At 40.9% G+C, this 17,111-nt stretch overlaps 1 protein-coding gene across 2 annotated transcripts in view; it reads right to left on the minus strand.

The window, feature by feature from the left end:
• The window catches only part of FBN1 (fibrillin 1), a 141,669-nt gene that overhangs the window by 9,611 nt on the left and 114,947 nt on the right, over window positions 1–17,111 (minus strand). The window contains exons 42-58 of one of the 2 annotated variants that reach the window (XR_009275121.1): window positions 16,950–17,108; window positions 16,030–16,101; window positions 13,703–13,828; window positions 12,827–12,949; window positions 10,992–11,117; window positions 10,163–10,279; window positions 9,701–9,829; window positions 9,313–9,432; window positions 8,740–8,865; window positions 6,622–6,771; window positions 5,206–5,271; window positions 4,385–4,501; window positions 3,918–4,037; window positions 2,184–2,306; window positions 1,627–1,758; window positions 890–1,015; window positions 162–528 (exon numbers count right to left, since the gene is read on the minus strand). Coding sequence is in view for 1 of the 2 variants with exons in the window: in XM_058811553.1 (XP_058667536.1) it covers window positions 162–368; window positions 890–1,015; window positions 1,627–1,758; window positions 2,184–2,306; window positions 3,918–4,037; window positions 4,385–4,501; window positions 5,206–5,271; window positions 6,622–6,771; window positions 8,740–8,865; window positions 9,313–9,432; window positions 9,701–9,829; window positions 10,163–10,279; window positions 10,992–11,117; window positions 12,827–12,949; window positions 13,703–13,828; window positions 16,030–16,101; window positions 16,950–17,108 (2,139 nt within the window). In the remaining variant the exon portion in view is untranslated. The remainder of the gene's footprint in view (window positions 1–161; window positions 529–889; window positions 1,016–1,626; window positions 1,759–2,183; window positions 2,307–3,917; window positions 4,038–4,384; window positions 4,502–5,205; window positions 5,272–6,621; window positions 6,772–8,739; window positions 8,866–9,312; window positions 9,433–9,700; window positions 9,830–10,162; window positions 10,280–10,991; window positions 11,118–12,826; window positions 12,950–13,702; window positions 13,829–16,029; window positions 16,102–16,949; window positions 17,109–17,111) is intronic. The other variant, XM_058811553.1, reaches the window with a different exon arrangement.

Consider the following 17,111-nt stretch of genomic DNA (forward strand, 5'->3'; position numbering starts at 1 on the left):
TCGTCCCAAGGGACTATACTCAGTCAACACGAAAAATCTCAGAAAATTTCAGCCGATACTCAAAACATTTAGGACATTACAGTGTTTGAATATGCAAAAATAGAGTTTATAATTTATCACCTAATTTAGCATTGTCTAAGAGATCATTTAATGAGAAGTACCTGCTCCACTGGATGTGTATCCTCGGCCATGAGGGCAAAGCTTCTTGAAGGCCACGGTGCCAGGGAAGGGACAGACCTCACAGTTCTGCCCCCAGCCTCGGCCCCCGTCACAGCAGCACTCCGACTTGGTGACAGCGTTCCTGTTGCTCGATCCGATTTGGCACATGCTTTGTAAGACTTCAGTGAAGCAGTAGCCCTCCCTGTTGTCTGGAAAACAAATTGTGCATCACAGAGAATCCTAATGGTGAATCCCAGAGGGTCAAGAGATGTTGGGAATTTAGAAATGTAAGAGAAAGGGCATACTTCACCCTGAGACTGCGGAACTGAGAGTGAAAGACTACCAGCAGTAAGAACGAGAGAATGACATCTAAGGGAAACAAAGACAAGAAATTTAGCAAAAGGTGGAAGGCAAGAAGTTACAATATACTTAATAAAATGTATGTTTCTGTTTGAACCTAGAGAAAAAGGACTGGCTGAAAATCAGGACGAAAGAAATGTCAGAGCAGCTCCTGGCTGACTGAAACCCTGGAACACTCAGCTTTCGCCCCAGCTAGACTGACTGAGGCAGGGACATGGTGAGCATGGGAAGAAGGAACTTGCAGGAGGGCCCCTTCCCAAAGGCATGTAAATTCAAGAGTGTGTTTTCTCACCATACATTTTAAGTTTAATTTCAGCCCTCATTGCAGCTATTCAAGTGTCAGCTCATCCAGGTGGAAGCTGGGACTTACCAAGGCACTCGTCCTGGCTGTCGCTGACCGTGAATCCCTCGTTGCACTCACACCTGTAACTCCCCACTGTGTTCACACAACGGCCGTTCTCACAGAGCCCAGGCTTGGTCTGACATTCATTCTCATCTGCATTTTTGAAAATTTATGACAAAAGTCCATTATTAGATTAATGTAGATAACAGACTGGTATGAAGCTTTCATGCTGTGCATTATGCCTGGTTAAACTTCAATTTTTTTTCTTTTTCTTATATTTTAAAGGTTTTTTTTTTAATTCAATTTTCAGAAGAAAGATGGCCATCTAGCTCACAATTGTTATATATATTATATCTGCAGTATAATATATATATCTGCATTCCTCACTGGTTTTCAACATTTTTCATAGTTACAGCTGCTGTTCTGAATGTCTTCCTAGGTTTACAAAAAATTCAGATCTACTCTCATTCCTGCTAGCAGAGATAAACAAGCCTCCAGCAACCAACCAAATCCTCACCTTCTTCCCTCAGAGCAGTCAGCAGCAGCAGTACAAACTGACACCCACACCCAGATTTTCGACTTACTACCCATAGATGTGTACACCTGAACAGCAAAACCAAGTGTGTACAGCACCAATAGATCCATTACACAGGTAGTTGTGTAATTCTGCCCCTGAGTTTCTTAACACTTCATTAAATCCAAAATTTTTAGATCTGCTGAGGAACTGTGTATTTCAAGAGCTTCACCACTTCAGTGTCACTTACCTATACAGCCTTCCCCGTCTGGTCTGCGCTGATAACCAGGCCCACAGATACACATATAGGTGCCAATTAGGTTTTTGCATTCCATCTGTTTTGAGTCACAGTCATGAATTCCTTCTTCACACTCATTCTGATCTAAAAAACAAGGTTTAGACTTTATTATGTAGAGACATGATCCTGGAAATTCACAATAGTAAATTCTGACTTTGGAATCTCTATCATAATCAAACCCTACACATACATTTATTGTTCTCAACCAACCATAAAATATACTAGCCTTGAGCAAATTGATTTTTCCCAAATGCCCATTTTTAGGGCAAGACAAAACTGTATCATCTGATATGATCTCACTTCAGGAAGATGTGTAAATTTACTGGCAGGACAGGCCTAGTACAATCAAATGCATAATGCAAACCATAGAATTTCATCCCAAATTCTTTCTGATTCAGTTACTTCCTGGGATTAAAACTCTGGCCCAACAGTGCAGTGAGTCAGAGCCCTGCCCCTGCAGGAACTGAAATCATTATCTCAGCACTGTGAGAGTGTGGTAGGAGCTTTACCTCTGCACATCCTCCGGTCCTCGCGCAGAACGTACCCCCCGGGGCACTTGCACTCGTAGGATCCAAAAGTGTTCACGCAGCGGAAGGCGCAGAGCAGAGGGTTCTGGATGCACTCATTCACATCTGGGTTTGGGGTGACAAAGACCAAGGGGGGAGGGAAACACGTGTGTAAAACTCAGCCAACTTGAGTGCACAGGCTTTAGGTACAGGCAATACCACAGATCCCCGTTTACTGAGGACTAGGTTTTAATAGCTGGGGGCCCTTGGTTCTACTCTTCATGGATTTCTGTAGAGAAGTAGGCAACAGACACACCAGGATGTTTGCACAGCTACCTGAAGTTTCAATAAGTTCAACAGCAGGCAGCTAATGGAAATAATTTCTAGATCCATGGTGCCAAAATACTTGCTCAGTTAAAACTGCATCTTTTCAGGGTTTTTTTGATTGGTTATTTAAATTCTACATGCATTAATTCAGATTCTTCATAAACTGAATTCCATAAAACAATATCCTTACTTGAAACATTACTTTGAAGTACATTTGCACACAAAATGCCTGGACTACTTGAGCTATTACTGCTATATAGTGACGTTTATGCACTCAGCTAGCTCCTCCTCTGCAATTTGAGCTTTTACCCAAATTCCACAGAGAAGCAAATGAAGCTCTAACTGTACTCAAAAACACAGTTTGCATTTGCAATCTGATGCAAAAATAAAGGCATTCTTTTGCATGGGCTTGCAAAGAAATAGATTGTGGCAGATAATTTAGGAACAGCTGTGTCAAGCCAGAGGACAGTGTCAGAACGTCCTAGGACATTCTCCTCTCCCTGGCTGTAACAGAAGGAGATGAATATTAAAAACCTCCTCCCATGTATGCAGAGATCTTTCCCCTGACACAGCCTCTCAGTTTAAGGACTTCCACAGCCAAAAGCCACAACCAAACTATCAAGCTTAATTTCCACTGATGGATTCCCCCACAAATTTGTAAAATCTCTTTCTGGGTCAATTTATACTTGTGGCCCTGCTAATATTCTGCACCAAAGGGTTCCACAACTTAAATAAGTACCATGCATGTAAAAATATTTGCTTTGGTTTGTCTAACATGGTCCCTCTATTTTTGGTCCCTTTACCACTTGTGGCTTTATAAAGTCGTATATCTCTTCAACCACATTTTCCACACTGAAAAATTCTTATTTTTTTTATTCTATACCTCTGATCTTCCTTACTTCTCATCATACATTTTCAAATTTTAATTTTTGAAATGAGACACCAAAGCAGGAAGAATATTCAACCTAGGGGTACCATGGTAATTGTTGAGTACTGTATTAGTATTTTCCTGTTTGTTCCCTGTTTCTTCCCTAACTCACTCAAGCAGCCCATTTCCTATCTTCATCATGCACAGTGAGTCTCTTCACTCAAGGAGGCAAGCAAAAACCATACACACAGTAAGCAGCACTTCTGGGAACTGTTCTGAAGAGACTGCACCCTAACATGCTCCTCTCTGGGCAGTCCCATAGTAGATACCACCTGAAAGTCTCTCCACCCCAGCTCCAGTCAGAAAAACATACTACAGTTCAAGGTGGATACAGGAAGGGGAGCCAATTTTCCCATTTCAGATGAAGAGGTATTGTTCCAAGCGTCCATATTTTGTTTTTAAAGCTGCTTTACTCCCCTCAGCTGTTTTCAAAATCAGGGAACACAATTACAACAACAGTCCTTAGCACACAGGAGTCTCACCTTCACAGGTCATCATTGGCCCAGGTTCAAATCCTTCTACACAAGTGCATTCAAAGCCTCCTATCACATTCCTGCAAGTTCCATTTCCACATGGGTTTCCAACAGCACATTCATCAGTGTCTGCAAGCAGTTAGACCAAGGCAGAAATACATGGTTATACACAACCAAAATGATAAAAAAATCCATGTTGTTGATGTACAGCCAGAAAAATAGAAAATGCAAGAATTCAAAATACTGAATTAGAACCACAGACTCCTAAAATAATTTGAGATTGCTAGAGGCTATCTGGGTTAAACACTCAGCCAGAGCAGGGCCAACTCGGGGCAGATTGCTCTGGCCCTGCCCTGGCAGGCTTTCAGCACTAGCAGGGATGAAGACCCCAAATGTTAGAATAAAACTACCCCTTAATGCCATACTTAGCAACTCAGGAGAATCTCTAAAATGGAAGCTGGAAGAGCTGTACTTACCCACACATTCTGCTCCTTGTAGGATGTAACCATATGGACATTCACAGCGGAAAGACCCATCTGTGTTGATACACTGCCCAAATTTACAGTTATCAGGATCAAGGCACTCATCCACATCTTAACCAGAAATACAAACAACACAGTAAGTACAACTGGCTTCATGTGCTTTCAGACTTCTCTCAAAGAACAAGTGTTCTGGCAAGAAATATTTCTGAGATCACAAAAAATACTAATATTTAAATTCTGACATATTAGGATTAGGGCACAGAATTTGTTTTGCAGGCCAGCTTTCAGAATGCAGAAAAGAAACTGATTCTAAATGTCAGATATAATCCTCTCTGACTGGGGCTACAGGGAAAGCAGCAGATATGAAAAGCAGTAGTCATCCAGTGCTCCTTAAATGCAAACTTTTGCCAATAAGGCTGAAGTGCTGTTTGTCTTGGGAGAGAACAGAATGTACTGAAGGGATCTGGGAAACCGTGGTTTGCACTTCTGGAGGATTAAAACCATTTACTGTAAACAGGCTACACATATTGTATAAGAAAAGACAAGTATGCTACATGACATTAGATCTCTTCTCTAGATCCTACATAAGTTTCCTAGCTTTAAAACAAGTTTTATTTCTGATATTTGAAATATTCAAGCTGGCATTTGAAATCAGTATGAAAAACTGGGGAAGATAAAAGGGTATAGAAGTTTCCAGAATTCATGGTTTTGGGAAATACTTGCAGAGGTGTTATTCTCAATTGAAATGGAGAATGGCTTATGGGTGGAAAAGGCCCACTGATGTAGAAGTGGCATTGTGCAGTTCAGGCACTTACCCAGCCTTGCATCACCAGGTCCAACAAGGATGCCAATTCCAAATGGACAAATCTGTCTGAATGCCTCTGCCCATAAAAATCAAACCATATGTTAAATTCTATCTTAGCAATCAGCATTCTGCACAAACTACCTGGAACCCCTGCTATCAGTTCATCCTCCTCATGTTCAGGTCCAGAAAAAAAGTATGTTTATATATTAACTTATCATGTTATATTCATGCAAAAACTGTATGTTTGCTTTACATTTCATCTGATCTCCTGTATGCATAAGTATAAAATCCTGTGAATAATTAGCAGTATTTAACTTCCTTAAGAAACAAACTAAAGCAGCGTTTCTATTTTAGAAGTCTCAGTAGCAGTGACTGCATTTTTTCTGTTGTAAAACTTGCTATATTTTCTGAAGAAGGCATAATTTAATCCAGACTTGGCTATCTTAAAGCCCTTTCTTTTTTAAAATATGATAAAAGGCGCTTTGATACCCTTTGGGAGAGTTTAGACTGTGAAAAACACATATGCTGACACTTCAAGGAAATGCTGCAACACAAGCTGTGCTTTTCAACTGCCTTTGGTTCACATGGTCTGTGTCAAGGGAACGAAACATGCACAGGCAATAGACCTAGGAGGAATATTGCAACTGGCACTTCTAATTCTCTTTTCTAACCTCAGCTTTTGTGAGGATTTTCTGCAAAAAATCTACATGACTAATGAATGAAATGAGCTGCAATCATGTATTGCTGAAACCAGTGACGCTGTTAACCGCATTTGTCAGCATGAATTACAGTCTGTTCAGCAAATTGCACCACCATGCTACAGAGCCCTGTTGAGTTGCTTGATGTTGAGTTACTCAGGCTTAAAAAGGATACCAACAAAGGAAAGTGTTTCTTTAGCAATGGTCCAGGCAGGCGTTCCTTCCTCAAGGCCTGTATTTTGTTATTTTTGCAAGTCATTCACATTTATAAGATTGCAAATTTACATTTTCTTAATAACAAAATTCAGATGAAGATCCAGTTTAACTGTTTGGGGTTTTATTTTAACTAGATTTCAAGTTTATGGCACCTCTTCCTATACCTATTTACAATTAGAAGAATTCCATTTTCACCTTGCAGGAATTGCTACTCAGAGCCTATCAAGTACCTACTTGTTGCTTTCCACTTCCTGTATGTGATACCTCCACAGCAAAATACCCAGCACCTAAACACTGTAACAAATCTATAAGCAAAGAAGAAATATGTTTGATATCTGACTATCCAAGGGACATGGTTTTTAAGACTGCAATGGCATCTACTTTACAGTGACCTATGACAATTTCTAGGGTTAAACACTTTTAGAAAATTATTTTTCTAAATTCCTTCTAATAGGAATGCCAATCCCCTTTCTGCTCAGAGAGGCTGTATGGTAAGCTAGTCGATAACCCACCATCTGCTTCCTCTGGGCAGAGCTCACAGGGATCTCCCCATCCCTGCCCCTTCAGGGCACAGCAACACTCTTGTTTGGAGTGGTTTCGGGACTTTGGCACAGAACACTTCCCATCTTCAAACTTGGTAAAGCAGTAGCTCACTCTCAGATCTGCACAGAGAAAAAAATTTGTTATGAGCAGTTAGAGTAACCTTGGCACAATTTTCACTTGAAGGTGTTAACTGCAAAGTTACAAGATACGCACCACCAAAACACCCAACTTCCATCTAGCTCTGTTAATAGCGACCATCATTGTCTCTGACTGTGGAAGATTTGAATAAGGAGGGAAGCTCCCTACCTCAGTAAAGAAAAGCTATGGAACAGTTTCCTACTTCAGTATGGAAAAGCAAGGGTTTTTCTCTTTGGTCCAGCAGAAGTGGAAGGGCTGTACTGTCCTCTTATCCTCATTCCTCTTTGAAAAAATGGAATATTGCCTCATGAATTTATATTCTATTACTAGTAAGAATCACTCAAGTCAAGAGATTTTCATCAACTTGTAAAGACAATATTGTGTAGTGCTAAAATGAGAGGCAATTTTCAACAGCCCTTTCCTTCCTCATTCTTCCGGAGGTACACACAAACAAAGCAAACTCTCCCTGTGGCACCACATTTTATTCCCTGAAGCTGGGTAACCAGGATGCTGGACAGAACTGAGATCACAGACCACAAGCATCCAGCAGGAAGGGAGCTGGCAGCTCTCTGTGCTGGCAGGGGGACAGCAGCAGGGCAGTTCTGGAAGCCGCTGCTCATCCAGTTTTCCGGCTGCAGCATCAATGCTGGGCAATGTCCAGGTTTTAACAAAGTCCTAGGTAATGGGAAGTTTTAAACAAAACTTTGCTTGGCCTGAGATATTTGAAAAAAAGAACGGTCCTCTTTAGGGCATAGAAAGAAGCCCTTTTGAAGTTCATACACAAGTGTGCACTTTCCCCTGACTTTGTGTGGAACAGTGGCCTATGTTAAAAGCAGAAGATTGGGCGGCATTCGTTTTTAGGATTTTGTTTCTCAGTGGGTTTTTGTGATATTTTTCTTCTCACCTGAAGAAAAAAAACCCCTCAGACTTAAAGAAACTTCATTTATACAAGCTACATAAACAGAGCTAAAACATGCTTTCTTGATGTTGAGTGAAGTAACTGTGCCAAACTGCATGGTGGTTTGAAGACTTGGATGAATGTTTACTGCAGGTTGGATTCATTTTTACCAAAACCACAATTTCATTTAGCCCACTGTGAAGGGAAGAACTTGCTATGGTGTCAACAAGCATCACTGCTCTGTGCCAAACAAAACTACAGAGGTCCTTATAAAGGTCTTACTCATCAGTGGTTCCCACTATGCACAGTGTATAAGACATTTAGTGCTGCATCTATTTAATAATTTCCAAAGCCTTTAAAGTAACTCACTCCCTAATTTGTTGTGCTTATTCTTTATACACAAAATAAACTAACCTGTGGCTTTTAATTACTAGATATTCAGCTTTTAGCATCTCATCTGTTAGTGCCCATGTTTAGGCTCTGAACTGTGTATGCAGTAATCTGGAAGCCAAATGACACTTCAGATTTCCCTAAGCAGATGGGTACTTATTGTCCACACAACATTGTTTGCAAATTTTTTCCAATAATCTTTTTTTCCACCCACGTTTGCAGAGAGGATCAGCATATAACAAGTGTTATGGTGAATATGGTGAGTGCCAAGGAGAGTCTTAAAACCAGAAATGCTGCCTTGAGCCTCCTGTCTGTATTCATGCTCCATCTCTGGGTCTTGTTGGTGTCTACCAAGAGTCCAGGTAGCCCCAACATTTCTTCCAGGGGTGTAACAAAGGATTTCAGGACAACACAATTTCTTTGCTTAACCTGGTGCATTTAACATTAACTTCACCACTTTTATTGCAGTGTTCTGTTTAATGAAAAACAGATGTTAGGGCAAGACAGAACCTGGCCCCAGCTACAGAATTATCATGTTTTCCCTATGAAAAACACTGTCTGAGTCCAGAGCTTTCTCGCTGTATTAGAAACAGCTCGCTAAAAAGGCTTTTATGAAACAGCAAACAAATTTTGAAATGCCAGAAAATAGGAATGAACTTACCTTGGCATCGCCTTCCTGTGGAAGACAATACAAAGCCTTCTGGACACAGACATTTGAAACTGCCTGGAGTGTTGCTGCATGTGCCCAGGGCACAAATTTCTGGCTGTTCCACACACTCATCAATGTCTGTAAGAAAAGTAATTAAAGAGATGAGAAACAATAATATTTACACTGGCAGCTGTACTACATAAAGGACTATCTTACATCATCACTGATATCTATCACATTTGACAAACAAAAAAGCCCAAAAAAAGAAAGAAAGAGGAAGCAGTAACCCAAGTGCAAAATCCACAGTTAGTTTTCAAATCCTCAGGCAGTAGGCAAACTTCAGCAGTGTATCACCAAGGAAACAGCCTGAGATTATATTTTTCTAGGGTTCAGAACAAGTAGTTCTGGTTCAAACAAATGTTGGAGAGACCTTTTCTATGAAATGAGAGACTTACTAGTGGCTACAGTTCACAACTGTACACTGCCAGAAAGGACTAAACATTACTCACATTTAAATGCAAAGAGAATAGGTAACAATTGTGAGCAGCTAAGAAATAGACAGAAGAAGGATTGTTCTGTACACACCTTCACATTTGTCATTCTGCAGGATGTATCCAGGAGGACAGATACATCTGAATGAGCCATCCAAGTTCTGGCATGTGCCTGGTGAGCATTTTCCAGGCTCCAGTGCACACTCATTGATATCTAGAAGAAAAGAAAGACAATTTATTGGAGGTAATTGCTGTTATCTCAATAAATCTCTGACTATGGCCACTTTAATTTTGATTCCATCAAACTGAAAGTGGAACTTTTCAGGAGTGGGAGGAGTCATCTTCTTGTCCTCTTGTAATTGTTTCTTTCTGCCAGGTACAATGATGGCAGTGTGGCAGTTCTCTCTGACCCCACTGTTTCACTAAGTATGTCTGCTCAAGGTTTGCCATCCTTTTTTTCAACCCTAAAAGAAAGCACTCACCAACACAAGTCCTTCCATCCAGAGCCACCTCATAGCCATCATTGCAGAGACACTGGAAGGACCCAATGGTGTTCACACACTGACCATTTCTGCAGAGCATTCCATTTCCACTTGCACACTCATCCACGTCTAGGACAAATAACATTGAAAGATGTCAGAAACATCAGCAACAATGGAAACTGGGTAAGTGAGATTTCTGTTTCCACCATATCAACAAAGCAACTGGTAACACAATCTCATTTCAAAAGCAAGTGAGAAGAAATTACTCTATTATAAAATTGTCAGAGCAGGAGTGGAACCCAAATGTTTCTGTATCTTGGGCCAACATTCAAGTGGCTCTAGAAAAGGGAGCAGTGCAGAATCAAAGAGACTGACACAATAGGGTTACTTAATGGTACTTATGGCACTTGTATTAGAAGGGGGAAGCCTCAGGAACACGTGCCTGTGCTCAGCACTCCTCACCTATGCAGTCATTGTTGTGTGAGAGGATGAAGCCCAGGTTGCAGCGGCAGTTGAAGGAGCCAATGGTGTTCCTGCAGGTTCCGTTGCCGCAGGCGTCTCTCTCGCATTCGTTAATGTCTACAAAGGAACAGCAGAGAAATAACCCACTGCCACCACACTCAACACAAGGGAAAAGGACTGTCACAGCTCTCAAAAAGAGATTTTACATACACTTACACACTTGGTATTAACATATACAAAAATAATGAAGGGTCCAACAATCATTTACTTTACTTTGGCTCCTATACCACCCTTCCCAAAGTAAGTGTAATCTACTTTAATTGTAAGCATTCTGAAATCTCAATTTGCTCATACAACACACAACTGATAGCTGTGAATGGGTGAAATACAAAATCTCCTTGTTATTGAAGATGACTGTTTCTGCAAAAGCTTTTTTTCTGGCAAGAAATCTACCCTTCATTCACTCTATTAACAAGTAAGCTGTATATAACTGCTGCATTGCAATCATAATCTATTAAATTTCTTGCCTAAAGGAATAAATGAGATAAGATGCTCCAGAAAATTCTAAGTTTAATATTTTCTTCAAAAATGAAAACATTAGTAGTTCATTAGACAGGATGTGTAATTTTAAAGGTTCACTCTATTTTAATGAGATGGTTTTCATTCAGTATCAGCTTTTTATCATCTCTAATGGCCAGTTTTGCACCTTTGTCTGGTGTTAAATGGCTCACAATCTCAGATATTGTAATGCAACTCCTTATTACAGAGAGGACAGGCTTAGTAACTATTTTAATGGGAGCCTAAGCTAAGTTTAATTTGATATACTTGCCTATACACATTGTCCTGTCATCATTGGTTTTGAATCCATTGTGACAAATGCAGTAGAAGCTTCCAACAGTGTCAATACACTGCCCATGGCTGCAGATATTGGGGATTTCTTGACATTCATTCCGATCTGAAAAGAAAGAGGAGCAGTGAAAGTTAAGGCTTCTAAACCACAGGGCTGGGAAGATGTGTTAGCAGCAACCAAGACAGTATCCATGCATGGCCTAACTTAAAATAGTATTTTTAATTTATTAACGACAAAAATATTACCAAGTAAATCCTAGACAATCATGGATGACCCTGACAGCCCCAGGCCCAGGACCTCTGTACATCCCATGGGGCTGTGAGTAACTGGATGGGTGTGCATGGAGGACCAAGCTATCCCAATGCTATTGATGAGAGCACTGCTAATTACAGCTTAAAGGAGGCAGAAGGAAAGCCAATGCTGTTTTAAGAACTCCTAATCTTCAGCTCAGGAGAGCAGAGACAAAGGAAAATCTATGACTCTCTGGTGCTTTGTGGGCAAATGAATAGTCATGTGAAAAACTAATTTATAAGAAAAACTATTTCATTTACCACAATAGAGAGCACCAGAAGAATGCTATCTTGAGGGTAAGATAAATGCAGGACTCCTAGTGCTAGTGGCTGTGATATACTGGGTTTGACTCAATAGCACATAAACTACAGGGGTGTGATAGTTTTCCATGCAGTAGCATGGCTGATCCAAGGTGCTCCCAGCAGAGTGGTTGGGAATTTCCTTCCTTTGCTGGATCACGTACTTTATCAACCACTTGTATTTTTACTCTAATTGTGTAACTTTATTTTCACCACATATAAAGTAAGAGCTAAATACAGGGAAGTATTAGTATTTGTGCCAATTAATCTTTGGAATTGTAACCCATATCAGAACCTCCCCTTGCTCTTCCTGTAGTCCTGCACTGAACCCTTAACAACAACAATTACATTAGGAACATATTGAATATTTACATGTGCCACTGCATAGCTTAACAAAGCAAAGTTTTAGTTCTCATAGCAGTGTTCTGATTTCCACTACACCCTTTTCCCACAAGGGTCACATGAAACAATGAAAAACTGCACTGCAAGGAAAAGTGCACTTCCTAAAACTCAAGTACTGAGAAGCAAAATCCCAAGGATAATGTATCTAGCTTCCGTTGTAATTCTTATTTTGTTCAGAAATGTATATAGTATTTAATATTTACAGCAGCTTGTCCCACTGCACTCTTTAAAATCTCAGCAATTCTTCAAGTAAGATAACTTGAATGCCTCTCTGGACTAAGATATTGTAAGAAAAAGCAAATAGATTAGAAAAGTTCAGTCCCACTCAATAAGTATTTAAAAATAAAGTTATGGGCCCTGTTTAAATCTATATCAAAGTTAGTAAATTCAAAAATAATCTTTTCAAGTCAGTTATTGCATAGAGGCAAGAAGATAAGTCTACCTTATCCACAGAGGCTCCAGCAGCAAGCAGGGAATTATTTGTAAAAATACAAGTGGAAAATAAATTGCTAAAACACATATAGAAAATCATAATGAAAATCAGAAAATACAGAAAGGTAGTGCATCAAATGGTGTTCCCTTCCTAGATGTGACAAGGGCTAAAGAAAATGAAAGACAAACACCTACTTAGGTTTTTAACTCCCACTAATACATCCATGGGATGAGCCTGGAATTACCTCAATGATTATGGGATGCCCTAAAAGATTTTAAAAGAGCTCTTGAAGCTCAGCTCATCTCCTGAAATACCAACTTTCTGGAGAGGAGAGACGTTTTCCAAGGCCTTGAGAAGCCCCTGGTGCCCGCAGCCCTGGCAGCACTCACCAGTGCAGCGCCCCGTGGATGTGAACCTGTAGCCGGGTTTGCAGTCGCAGCGGTAGCTCCCGGCTGTGTTCACACACTCTGCGTTCTGCTGGCAAACTGGGCCGTTCTGGCACTCGTCAATATCTGTCCAGACAAAGAGGAAGTTGAGTTTTATATTAAGTGGAAAGATGTCAAAAGCATTTTTTTTTAGTATGCAGGTATTAATTAGTAGCTTTCAATATAAACACCATCACAAAGCTTTAGGCAAAAAAAAATTTGATCAATTTTCTTTACTTCAGGTGCTGCAAAAGGAGAACTTTATCTCCCTAGAAATGTAATTGGTTTTCACTTAGAAGCAGCACAAAGAAGAAGCTTTTACTCAAAGCTCTCAATGCATTGCCTGCAGCTCCCATTGTTGCCAGCAGTCATAACACACAGCAGAGAATGACAGCAACTCATATGCTACCTTCAGTTTCTTCATTAAACTGACTAATACAATTTTAGGGAATGTTTAAACTAGAAATAAACAACCATCTGTTTCTATTTTTTACAAAAATATCTGTTCCATTAGAAAAAAAGTATTTTGGAATTAAAAAAAAATTGTGCTCATGATCTGACTCAATACTACTATTTTTTTCTTGGCTTTACAGTCAAATGGGAAAAAAAAGACATTACTTCCCAGTCCTGCTGACTCATGTGCCTTCAAGACATTAGATGTCTGACAGAAAATATGGTATTTTCTATGCAAAAGAATTCAAAATGTCTGAATTAACACAGACTTATTACACTGATAGAAGTATTTTCCCCTCATTAAGGATGCCTTCCAGGCTCTGATTTGGCAGTGTCTGAGCTGCCACTGGTGAAACACCATTCCTCTGAATGAGAGGAGCACTCTACCTTCACAGATCAGGAGCTTGTCGTTGTAGAAGAAGCCCACAGGACACTCGCACCGGAAGCTGCCCACCATGTTTATACAGATCCCATTTTCACACACTCCAGGAATCTCTCTGCATTCATCAATATCTGCAAGAATAATTTTTTTTAATGCTTGTACTGAGAACTTCATGGAATTTTCTACTACAGAGTATGTCCTTATGCATTTGCCTTTAAGATAATTATCAAACATAATGCAAGCATCAGAATGTTCCCAACTGAACAGCTGAGCAAGTCACTCCAAACTGTGGAAATTCAAGTATTTCCTGTTTTCTCAGGTTCTGACTCTTCTCTGTACTGAAGGTATATTCTGCTACAGAGGAATACAGAGGAAGACACATCCTTCCTCATGTCTCCCACCCACAGCCCTGATGAACCTCCTCACCTTCCCAAGTGCCCCAGTGGGGTTGTTGGGAAGAGCCAAAGAGAGACAATGGAACTGTCTCTGGTTTAACACAGGAGAGCATGATTGAATGAAAACACCCATCAGAATTAGTTTTGCACTGTTTTACCCTAGTTAATCTGAAAAGCCTTTCAGGGTCTTATGTAAGAATTTGAAAGTGCCAATGACAGGTAACATCTGAAGTGCTGCCAACATGCTATTAATTAGATTGATTAAGCCAGGCAGCCAGGGTTTGCCAATGCCTTATATGCACCCCAGTTAAGTAACTGAGTTTGGCATGAAAAAACCCAGCTGCTATTACAATTATATGGCTTACCTATTGGGTGCTTAAACATCTTAATATTCTGACATGAGAGAGTTCAGAGACTCCTCTGTCTTCAGTAAACATTGACATTTGCACTGAGGTACACAGTCACAGAATATGGTGGGAAATTGTCAGCTGACAGGAGTTTCCATCAGATAATGTGGTTTTGTTTGTTTGGGGTTTTGGTGAGTTTTGTTTGTTTGCTTTGTTTTTCTGCTGGATCCAACCCCTAATTTTCTACATTAGATTCTGTAATTTTGAGTCCTCTCATATACAGGGCAAATAAAACCAGAACAATTTCTGTTTCTGAAACAAACACCTGGGGTAACTATATAAAACTTTAATCCAAACAGACAGTAACATCATTGGACTGTAAGCAAACATTAGAGGGTACACAGAGCAGTGCCCCTGCAGAGGGCTCTCCCTTGATCCTGTGCCTGCAGGTGTATGGGACATGAGTAAGCCCTGTGCAGAGCAGCAGCTGAGGCTGGACCCCAAAGCAGAGGGAGAGCTGTGATTTGCACAGCCGTGGGAAGCTGTGTGTGCACCAGTCTCAGCACAGCCTGCAGGCACTGGCAGTGCTGGGGGCTCTGTGGCACAGCCCTGCTGTTTCCATTGGCTCCTGCACTGCACAGCCCTGTGCTGTGGCAGCCTGCAACAGCCCTGCACACACGCCAAGCACTGCAGCTGCAGCTTCTACCTGTGCATGCTGGCAACATCCAAGGGCTCCCTGCTGGTGCTGGGCCCAATTAGCCGAGCAGACTCTGCAACAACCTGGACTAATGCTAATAGCTACAAAGAGAAACTTTGCTTCCAAGCAATGACCTTGTAAATAAATATTGTGAATTTCTGTAACCTCTTTAAAAATTACATTCCCCACTTTACTAGAAACATTTTCATTGAACTAGCTAAACACTGCACCACAGAACAGCTTCGTGCTAAAGCATCTGATTACTGCCTATATGCCATCTCTGTTTGTTACAGGGTACATTATCTGCTTTTCATTTGCATTTTAGTGTAAATGAAAACAAAAGGGAGTCCCATTAGGGATTTACTCAATTGCTTGTCCTAAAATTCCTCCTCTCTCTCTCTTTTTGTTTTGCAATTTGTTACTCACGATTCAAATGTAACACACAATAACATATGTGAGAAATGTTCCAGCTGAGCAGAAAAAAGGATTTTTGTGTCAAACCAATACCCAGGGGGACTGATGTGAAATGTCAGACTAAATCTTGCTTTAGTTTGAAGGAAAGACTCCCAGTTCCTCTCAGACCAAATGCTGGTTGGCCTTACTCCCAGACCTCTCATTCCCAGTATCTGTGCCCTGCTCATGTAGCCCTGATTACAGTTCCTTTGGAGCTCTGTGTTGCCTTGATTACAAGCAGCAACTGTCACTGCTGCCAGCAAGGAGTAGCCAGTTTGCACTCAAGTTTGACTTAAACAGAGGGTTGAACTCCATGACACTGTTTAATTGTTATTCCTCACGTGAAAAAAACAAACAAAACTGGGAAAACAAACCTCCCCTCCCTCTTCCCTGGGCAGAGGTAGCATGGAATTTAGTTCAAAACATAAATTACAGCTCACCAACTGGTAATCCTGTATAAATGTCAATGAAGAAGCCAGGCCTTTGACTTCCACAGAGTGTGGAGAATTCATCTGCAACAGGAAAGCAAAGCAGTGATTGAAGCATTTGGAATTAATCAACAGTCAAAAAGTCATCATATGCTCTGGCCAAGAAAGTTCTTCTACTCTTTCAGAACGTGCAGAGCATGCAGAGGTAGGCAGCCCCTTTCCCAAACTCACCATGTCTGTTGGGATCACATGCTGATTTTGCTATGTTTATGCCTATCCCTGTGCACTACAGTGTTTGCACACAATTTCAGATCTGACTCGTTAAAACCTGAACTGTAAGTGGAAAGAATCAAGTGTCTAGGAAGTTGCTCTTGAAGCAAACCACCTCAAACCAGAGAGGGATGTCCTGCAGTCTCACCCAGGTGGAAGAGTCCTGTGTGCCCATGCAATTAGCAGAGACACTCCTACATCTTACATTTGGCTGCTCAACACAGATCACTCCCAGAGCACACCAAGGTATCTCTGCCAGCCCCCAGCCTGCACAAAGGCCCTTCATGGCAAACAGCAATCAAGGCAGAGCAGAGCAGACTCTGTATTTGTTGGAGCAACACCAATAAAGTCTTGGTCAGTGCCTCAACAGTGAATCAACAAGCACTTGCAAAGGGATGGATTAATCAATATACAGTATGAAGTCTCTGAGACAATGGAAGTGGCACAAGGCAGGCACAACCCAGCAGCACAGACACAAACCACTCCACATATGCCTTCATCATGACTGGGGCTAGTCATCTCCAGCAAAGAGGCAACTAATCCCTTCATTTTAGACACATGAGAGCAAAAAAAGACATAGCATCTCTAATGGTGTTACACTCACTAAGAATGATTATGATGTTACCAAGGCCTTCAGATAGCTTTGCACTGCAAAAATGTACCTGTGCTTGGGATAGGACACTGCTCACAAGGCTTATTCCAGGCACGCCCAATGTTGTAGGAACAGCAGCACATTTTCTTGGTCATATTGAAGAGCAGCTCTCCATCACAGGTTTGATTGTCAGCATAGTAATTTCTATAACACAGACTTCTTCTCATATCTG

The sequence above is a fragment of the Ammospiza caudacuta genome, chromosome 10 (genome assembly GCF_027887145.1).
Source record: "Ammospiza caudacuta isolate bAmmCau1 chromosome 10, bAmmCau1.pri, whole genome shotgun sequence".
In the NCBI taxonomy this organism is placed as follows: domain Eukaryota; kingdom Metazoa; phylum Chordata; class Aves; order Passeriformes; family Passerellidae; genus Ammospiza; species Ammospiza caudacuta.